Raw genomic sequence first — 9,788 nt, forward strand, 5'->3', positions numbered from 1 at the left:
AAAAACAAATCCAAAGGGCTGAAAAACATATTAAAAGATTCTTAATGTTATGGTCCCCTATGGAACTGCAAATCAAAACAGCAGTGGAATAGCACATCTTAACTACTAGAATTGCCTAAATCAACAGGTAGAATATAATTTGACTCTCCCTCCAATGATGATAGCATAACCATATGATTCAAAAGAACTGAAAATATGTTTGTTCAAAAACTTGTAAATGTTTATATCAGGGCTCCTAATAGTGTAAAATGAAAACAACTGGGCTGGAGAGATGGCTCAGCGGTTAAGAGCACTGACTGTTCTTCCGAAGGTCCTGAGATCAATTCCCAGCAACCACATGGTGGCTCACAACCACCTGTAATGAGATCTGATGCCCTCTTTTGGTGCATCTGAAGACAGCTACAGTGTACTTACATATAATAAATAAGTAAATCTTTAAAAAAAAAGCCACATTTCTATTAGCTGATAAATGGATAAATTAGGGTTTGAAATGGATTGAAATACTGAAGTATATGACAGTGTATTGGATGTTGGTTGAAAAACGTATGCTAGTATAAGAAGCCAGTCACACAGGAACATATAATGTGTGTATTTATTTGAACTGTCCAGAATAGTTATATCTTTAGTAGTTACCTGGGATTGGTGAGATAGGATAATTAGAGGTGGGTATCTATAAGATACAAGGTTTCATTTTCAAGTGAAAGTCTGAAATTGTGATGGATGCATAACTGAATATATGAAAAATCGTTTTAATTCTACCCTTAAAAGTGTATGTTAGAGACTAACATTTTGGTTTTTCGAGACAGGGTTTCTCTGTATAGCCCTGGATGTCCTGGAACTCACTCTATAGACCAGGCTGGCCTCGAACTCAGAAATCTGCTTGCCTCTGCCTCCGCCTCCTAAGTGCTGGGATTAAAAAGGCATGCACCACCACCGCCCGGGTGAGACTAACCAGTTTTAAAAGTATAATTTGCAGCATTTGGGAGACATAGGCAAGTAGATGTTTGAGGCCAGCCTGCTTCATAAAGGGAGTTCCAGGACATTCAGAGGACCCCTGTCAAAAACCAAGAGTATAATTTGGCAATATTTAGTGAAACCATTAGGGGACTTTCAGATTTTTATCATTCTAGAAAGATTGTGCTAGATTGTTGCCAATGACTGCACCACAGCCCCAGGTAACTATTTGTCACTATGGCATATTTCATTTAAACAGAGTCCTCTGTTTGGGAATCACACCTTTTGCATCTGATTCTTTTAGGGCTAGTTTCTTCACAGTCTCAGTCACACTTGTTATATAGCCATTCCAGTAGGTATGTAATTGACTTATTGTGATTTTAATTTTAATTTCCCTAATAGTTAATCATACTGAACAATTAACTCCATTTTTACTCCTCCCCTCCTTTTTATTGACAGAGACTTTAGCCCAGGCTGGCCTCAAACTCGCTTTAATAGAGAATAACCTTAAACATCCTGTTCCTCTTACAGGTAGCTCCCAAAGGTGGGATATTGCACATAAGGCAAGCACTCTGCCAGCTACTACATTGATAGCTCCCCCTCGATTTACCTTTAGTAAAACATACTAAAATATTTTGCCCATTTAAAAAATGGGATTGTTGCTGGGAGGTGGTGGCGCACGGCTTTAATCCCAGCACTTGGGAGGCAGAGGCAGGTGGATTTCTGAGTTCAAGGCCTGCCTGGTCTACAGAGTGAGTGCCAGGACAGCCAGGGCTACACAGAGAAACCCTGTCTCCGGAAAAAAAAAAAGCTTGTTTATTGTTGACTTTATTTTCGTAGTAGAGACTAGTCTCAAACTTACTATGTAGCCTCTGGTGATTGTGAACTTCTGAAATCCCACCTCTACCAACCAAGAGCTGAGATTCCTGGTTTGTGCCACCATGCCAGATTTATGTAGTGCTGAAGGTTAAACTCAGGTTCTCTATCATGCTAAGTAAAGACTATCAACTGAGCTACATCCCCAGTCCACTTTCAGTAGTTTTTAAATATATATTTTCAATACATTTTTGTTAGATATGTGATATGCAGCTACTCTTACCCTCATTTGTAACTTATATTGTCACTCACCTAACAATTTTATTTGCAGAACAAAAGTTAATTTTGTGAAAGTTCAATCTGTATGCTTTTTAAAAATAATTTTGCCTATCCTATGGTCTTGAATGTTTTTTCTTAAGACATTTTAAAGAACTTTTATGCATCGATTTCCAAATATTTGTAGTTCAGAAGCTAAAATGTACAATACAAAGGATACAGGGAGGCTCCCATGCAGCTTCTCTCCTGCTACCTTAACCCCTTCTTGGGAGGCAGTTGGTGAAGGATAGATACAGAAACTTTTATTTGACATTTAGATCTGTTCTGCTTTGCATTAATTAAGAAAACAAGATGTGAGATTGAGGTCTAGGGTTAATTTTTGCATTATGAATGATCAATTCTTGCACTATCTGATATACTTTATTGCATTATCTATTGTATTGCCTTTGCTACTTTGTCAAAAATAAAATGACCTCCTTATATCTTTCTGTTTTTCTAGTGTGTACTTGTCTTTCTCTTCTCTTTCTCATCTTTGTTTCTAGGTTTTGCTTATATTCTGATTGTCTTTTTGGCCCTTTCCCTTCCATTTCTTTTGTCAAATGGAAGTATATAACTAGTATTTGTTGAAGGTTTATACTCATGTTTAGTTTAAAGTTCAGTAGATGTAAACAATTTGTATTTTGTCTTTATTTGTAGAATATGACAAAATCAACTTTTTAACTGTAAGCTTTAATTGGTTGTTCTTAGTGAATTGGTGATCACAAAACAGAATGGTTCAGAACTTTTACAAAAAGTATTCTGGTTTCTTTAGAAAAGAAAGTAATATGAAAAGTGAATGGTAAGGAAAATCAAGGTCTTATTCCTTATCTACCATGATTTTATTTCATTCTTAGTTTATAAGTAATGTTCCATGATTTTTCTATAGACTTCAGTCATAAAAGAGTAAGATAGCTGCTTTACCTTGCAAGATCTCTGAAGTCAAGGTTTTTCTTTATTTAGAGAATACCTTTATTGTTTTTATGTAATCAAACCTGTGTAGATAAGACCTTACATTTAATTCAGTGTGAAAACATTGTACAAATGGGAAAATACAAGTTTTAACAATTCCAGACCAACAGGAAAAGGAAGATTTGACTTATTTATTCATTTATTTGTGGTGCTGGTATTGAATTTAATGTACTAGTGTACAGGCTTTATCACTGAGCTTTCTGTCCCTAAAACTTATCTTAATACTTTGAAGAAGTTTGTATTTTCTCATTTTCAATAAGAATAAGGCAGTTGATGCGAGAATGACGTCATAGAAATAGTGCTCCCATCCCCAATCCATGATTCAGAGCACCTTTTCCTTGGCAAAGTACCCTAATAACATTCTAAAACACACCTAACATGTCCAACATGTCAATAATATGTGTTCAAAAAACCAAATTTTAAATTACATTTTTGACAGTTTCTGTGTAAGATATTTCATGCTTCTTCCATTTTACACATTGTAAAGATTTTTAGTAATATACTTGCTTTTGTGGGTATGCACATATGGGAACAGATACACATAGATACTGGAGGAATTTCAGGTTGTCCTGACCCTCTTGACATTGGTGCTGGGAAGTCCTTTGCAACACGTGCTTTTAACTGCTGGGCCATATCTCACTCATTGATTTCACTTTTCTGTTTTTACTAGTAGTATGATGCAGTAACTTGACATTCCTCAAGAATTGGGGTTTCCTAGCATAATTAATGGACTTATTATTAGTGGTCCTAGTGGACAATTTTACCTAGAATTAAATGACTTGATTTTATTCTCCTAGCTGAAATAGATTGCTTGGCAATCTTTATCACAACAGATGGAGGTCCCACCCCTTTTCTTTGTCTTTTAAAAAAGATGTTCTTAAGTACTAAAGCAAATTAGTTAAATAACCCCCCCCCACTCCTCCTCCCATGAAACTCTGGAGGGCAACTATTTGGGAATTTGGAGAGAGATCTCAAAGCTCCTTGTGGAGTAGGCTGTTTTACACACGTGAGTCTTTTTGTAATTTCCTTTGCTGCCTCCCTGAAGTAGCTTCCCCGAGCTCTTTAGATTTCCAGACTTCAGCTGCTTAGTTACTTTTTATGGCTTGAGCTGATTTTGTAGTCCCACCTTTCTGTAACTGTTTACCTTATTCCTCCCTTGTCTCCTCAAGTTTCTTACTCTTTGGAGCATCTGCTCTTCGTTTTTGTTTTTCCACAGGGTCCTGTCTTGTCCTGCGCCAGTCAGCCTCTTGCTTGTGCTTCTGGGAAGTGCCAAGATTCTGCAGCAACTGCCTTCTGCCTAGACCTTGAGCTGCTTCGGATACCTGCCTACACAAGCTCCAGTACTTGTGGCCACTGCCTATTCTTCCCTGCATTCTGTGTTTTCCTCTTTTTCACTCCTCTGTACCTTTCTCCTCATCCCATGCACAATGCATAAAGGATGGAAAAAGTACTGCGGCCAGAAGTCTTTGAGTGAGGCATCAATGGATGAATATTTAGGCAGTTTAGGGCTGTTTCGAAAGGTGGTTGCCAAGGATGCCTCTTGCCTCTTTCGTGCTATTTCCGAGCAGGTAAATATAAGCATGACAAATGGATAATGTCTTGTTTGTAAGTTTTCAGGATGAGATGTGGCATGGTTCAGTAGTCCAATCTGTAGAATACTGAAAGAAACAAAAACTATATATTTTCTGTTTCTTAGTGAAAACATCCAGGCCTGCTTGAGAAGTACAGATTGAAATACAGTGCTGTTGCTGATCAGAGCAAATACGGTTCTCCTGTGACTACTTTTGCTTTTCATTGCTAGTTTGTAATAGGGGAGGGGTACATTAATGTGAGGTTAAAGAAAACATTGAGCTGGACATTGGTGGTGCACGCCTTTAATCCCAGCACTTGGGAGACAGAGGCAGGCAGATTTCTGAGTTCAAAGCCAGCCTGGTCTACAGAGTGAGTTCCAGGACAGCCACGGCTACACAGAGAAACCCCGTCTCGGGGGAAAAAAAAAACATTGAAATGAATCTCAATCCTTTGTAAGCATGTCCTACTCCTTTATTTATGCATAAGAAAAAGGTTTATAGCTTGTACCCTTACAAGTTGAAAGTTGAGGTTGAAAGTCCAGAACAGAATCATTAACCCTCAATCTCACTAAAGATGACCATTTTTTAACAAAAGGAGGCATGGCTTTTTTGCCTTTGGCTAAGGTCAGGTGTAGTAGCAGCTGGACTTAATTTCTCTGTTTCCAACATGTGCTCTAGTTTAGGAAACTTGTGTCTAATTCATCGTCTTAATTTAGAAACTTCTATTTGAAATGAAATGACATGGCAGTGAGCTAGTCTTTTCTTTTATAGTTGTTTCACAGCCAGATCCATCATTTACATATCAGGAGAGCTTGTGTCTCATATATGAAGGAAAATCAACAAGCTTTTGAGTCTGTAAGTAGAATATATGTACTGAAGAGAGTTTTTGGTAATGTATATAGTAAGTGGGCAAAAAGAATTATTAGTACCCAGTCCAAAAACATAATACTTTCTCAGTAAGCAACTAGTTAATTTTCAGCTGACTTCCTAGAGAATTTTGTACCTCTTCCTCAAAGTAAACTATTGCTTTCTGCTGATTAAGAACTAAGAATGAGCTATTGGTGTAGGTTTGTAATCCAGCTCTGGTCCCAGGACTCTGCATGCTGATTAAGCGTCTGAGTGCAGCCAGGTCAGTCTGAGCAGTGTAGGGAGACTGTGAGAACAGACACTAAAATAACAAGCCCTGTCTTTCTAACTACTTCCTCTACATTCAACAGAGTCCCAAGACCAGAACATTGAGATTTTGACCACAGTTTTGTATTGTTCGTACCACTTTTCTTTGCTAATATTGTGAAATGTCCATTTTAATTTATACTCAGTATTCCTCAGCCAATTTGAATAGTATTTGTAAAACTTAGTTGTAAGGAAATGTTTGTTAGTCTTAATAATACAAATTATGAAAATTGAAACTCTGCCCCTATGGTTGACTTTAAAACAAACTTTACTTATAGAACATTTTTGTACACATTCAGTAGCTTAATTTTTAAGTGAAGTTTTATCCAGGTTAGATTTGAAGCATGTATCACGTGACTTTTTACTAGATTCTGTTGACTATATATTGACTTATGTCCTTGGAGGTTTGTTTTTAATTTTCTCAACAGTGACTTAAAATCCTGTAAATGTTTTTTTAAATCTTGTTTATCGTGTTCTCCACACCTGGGAGAGATAGTGTTCCTGGCATTGAAATGCAAGTCTATGTTCCAATGCTGTATATCTCAAGTATTTTGTGCATAGAGATAACAGTGGAGCTTTTGTTAAACTGTGAATTGTGATGCTGGAGGCTTCATATTTCTGCATTTTAAACAAACTTGTAAATTAAGGGTAATACTTCCCAGACTGTATTTTGACTAACAAAAGATGTGTAAAACACTGTTAAAAGCCTGCTCTTCCATCCCCCTTGTAAAGCTGGCATTTATACCTGCCTACCTTGTTAGGGAAAACTAGAAGGGCACAAGGACACTTATGGGTGTGTTAGATAAATTCATTATCTTTAAAGTCTCTTACTACTTTTAGTTTCAGGGTCAAAATTTGCACTATTTTAAGTTAGATTATTGCAAGCTAGTTGAGGAGTTATCTCACCCGACAGAAGGAGCCTTTTCAAGTCAAATTATTGGTGGCTGCTCTAGAGCTATTACCCAGACCACACTGGAGGAGATGTGTGAAGTGGAGATTAGAGAGAAGGGGGAGGAGACAGGGGGAGAGAGGGAGGGAGACGGAGAGAGCATGAGCAAGCAAGCACCAGAGCAAGTGCCAGAGGAAGAGGAGAAGCAAGGAGAAAATGAATGCACTGTATAGAGATGGGGGGGGGGAGGGAAAAAGACGTGCACAGAGAGTTGTGGAGAACTGGAGAGAGGAGATGAAGTGAGACAAAAGGTCTGGATTATATAGTGAAGAACAACTGGGTGAGAGGGAAACTCAGGCACTGGGTTGTTCAGCATGGAGGACAGGGTATGCCAGCCATCCTCTGTAACACATTAGGGTCTGAGAGACACAGGGAGAACCTGGAGGCCTGCTCACTTTGGTCTGTTAAAAAACGCTTGTCCTTGGTCTGAAATCCAAGAGAAGTATATTATAATCTCAAATAATCTCAAAAGGAAAATCTCGTGAGATGGTGATAACCATAGAATATAATCAGATTGCCATAATGCTATGATTTGACTAAGGCAAGTTTGTTTTGTTTTTGAAGTATGTGGAGGGATCTTTTGAGAAATATCTGGAACGGTTGGGAGATCCCAAGGTAAGTTCAAATATCGTCTTCATAGTTGTTTGAAATAGTAACCTAAACATACTTCTATGGCTATAATGATTCAAAACTGTATTGAGTGAAATAATTCTTGTGTTGTAAGATGCAATGGCCTGTTTTGTGTTAAATATTGAAAATTGTGTTTACTGTTTCTGTGGTCTCCTGAGAATATGCACTGGTTGGGAAAAGGACAGTGTTGGCGAACACTAAATAAAACTTTTTCACTTCAGTGGGAAAGAAGGGTGGTAATGTTGCTGAGATTTTTATTAATTTTTAAAAATTAAAAAAGTTTCCAATTATTTTGTGTGGGAGTCAAATCCATAATTTGGAAATTTTGTTAATGTTAATTGGGTTTTACTTAAATAGACATTTACTAAATATCCTCCTATCTTAAAAAATAGGAGTTAAGCTGGCCTATGGTGGCGCATGCCTTTAATCCCAGCACTTGGGAGGCAGAGGCAGGAGGATTTCTGAGTTCCAGGCCAGCCTGGTCTTCAGAGTGAGTTCCAGGACAGCCAGGGCTACACAGAGAAACCCTGTCTGGGGAAAAAAAAGGGAGTTAAACTTTTATACTTTTATGGCAAAGAAAAGCTGTGGGTTCATTATTTTGAATTGCTTATATTATTGAGTAGCTATCTTAATTTTCTGATATTCATGCTGAACTTGTGAAAACCACTTAATAGTTCTAAAATGTTTTTCAAAACTCTTTATATTTAGGAGACTGCTGGCCAGCTGGAACTAAAAGCTCTTTCTCTAATTTATAAGTAAGTTGTATGAAATAAAGGGGCCAAAGGGAGAATGTAAGAGGAAATGTATGAATATGAATGGGAATGATGTCTTTTAGGACTCATTAACTTTGAGAGTTAATAAGTTAATAATGTAGAATAAAAAGGTTTGAGCAAAATGCATTTGATAACAGTTCTTGAGTGAATAATCTTTTTTGTTTGTTTTTTGTTTTTTTTCGAGACAGGGTTTCTCTGTATAGCTCTGGCAGTCCTGGAACTCACTCTGTAGACCAGGCTAGCCTTGAAGTCAGAAATCCTCCTGCCTCTGCCTCCCAAGTGCTGGGATTAAAAAGGCGTGTGCCACCACCGCCCGGCCTTGGGTGAATAATCTTATTATTAGTTCTGTCCTAGAATTTGTGGCTGTTTGAAATGAAGATTAAAAGGAATGCAGGTGTGTTATTGGGGCATGGCTATGATGCTAGCACTGAACAGGGAGACAGAGGCAAGACAATCTTGTCTTGGACCATACAACAAGATCTTGTCTTTAGACAAACTAAGAGACTGAAAATGCTGAACTGGTGATATTTCCTATAGGAAATTAGAATAGCTATCTTCTAAAACTTACTAGATATTTAATATTTTTTATATGTTGTTATTAGGGCAATGTGTTCCTGGTCTTTTGAGATAAGAGTTTCTCTGTGTAACAAGCTTTGGCTGTCCTGGATTAGCTTTGGATAGACCAGGCTGGTCTCGATCTCACAGAGATCTGCCTGCTTCTGCCTCCCAAGTGCTAGGAGTAAAGACCTGTGCCACTACGCCTTGCACTTCACTTGTAATGTAAAAGTGTGGGGCAAAAAATTTTACATACTTTAGTTAAATGGAATGATCCTTCAAATTGCCACATTATATTTTGATGTTAACACTTCCTGGGGAAATTAAGGAAAGTTAAAAGGCTACTTACATACTCAATCTCTTCCCATCTACGTTTGTTTTATATCTGTACAGTCGAGATTTCATTCTTTATCGTTATCCTGGAAAGCCACCAACTCAAGTCACAGATAATGGCTTTGAAGACAAGGTAGGAAAATGAATGCTGACTAAAAGTTGGGATGATGATGATGATGATGCCAGCTTACCACAATATTTAGAAATAACCCCTTTGACTTAATTAGTGAAACAGTAACCATAGTCTTGAAGCCCAATGCAGTGCCATTATGCTACTGAGTCACCTGATAAATATTGTGTAACTGGTAATGTTCTATGTGTGCAACCTTTCCCTCTCTAGTCCGCTGTCCTTATTGGTATTAGCTACTTTTTTGAAAAAAATTAATTTATTTTGTATATAAGTACACTGTAGCTGTCTTCAGACGCACCAGAAGAGAGGACATTGGATCCCATTACAGATGGTTGTGAGCCACCATGTGGGTGCTGGGAATTGAACTCAGGACCTCTGGAAGAGCAGTCAGTACTCTTACCCACTGAGCCATCTCTCCGGCCTAATCAGTATTAGCTACTTTTAAAAACAGATTTTTCCTGTCACACTGATGAGAAAGCCCACAAAGCCATGTAAAGGCTTAATTGGCTCCTTATTGACTAGAGGATAAAGGTTAAATGTGCAGTTAGGTGTTCAGAGTCTCAGTCTGTCCTCAGTGGACACGCCATGCTACCTGCTAGTCACAATAGCCTTTTTCTTTC

At 37.9% G+C, this 9,788-nt stretch overlaps 1 protein-coding gene across 1 annotated transcript in view; it reads left to right on the forward strand.

The window, feature by feature from the left end:
* Nucleotides 1-9,788, forward strand: part of Alg13 (ALG13 UDP-N-acetylglucosaminyltransferase subunit) — a 56,656-nt gene that overhangs the window by 13,473 nt on the left and 33,395 nt on the right. The window contains 5 exon segments of the mRNA XM_031368943.1: nucleotides 4,271-4,622; nucleotides 5,397-5,480; nucleotides 7,312-7,362; nucleotides 8,086-8,132; nucleotides 9,099-9,171. Coding sequence (XP_031224803.1) covers nucleotides 4,271-4,622; nucleotides 5,397-5,480; nucleotides 7,312-7,362; nucleotides 8,086-8,132; nucleotides 9,099-9,171 — 607 coding nt within the window.

Source organism: Mastomys coucha, chromosome X (assembly GCF_008632895.1).
Source record: "Mastomys coucha isolate ucsf_1 chromosome X, UCSF_Mcou_1, whole genome shotgun sequence".
Taxonomy (NCBI): Eukaryota; Metazoa; Chordata; class Mammalia; order Rodentia; family Muridae; genus Mastomys; species Mastomys coucha.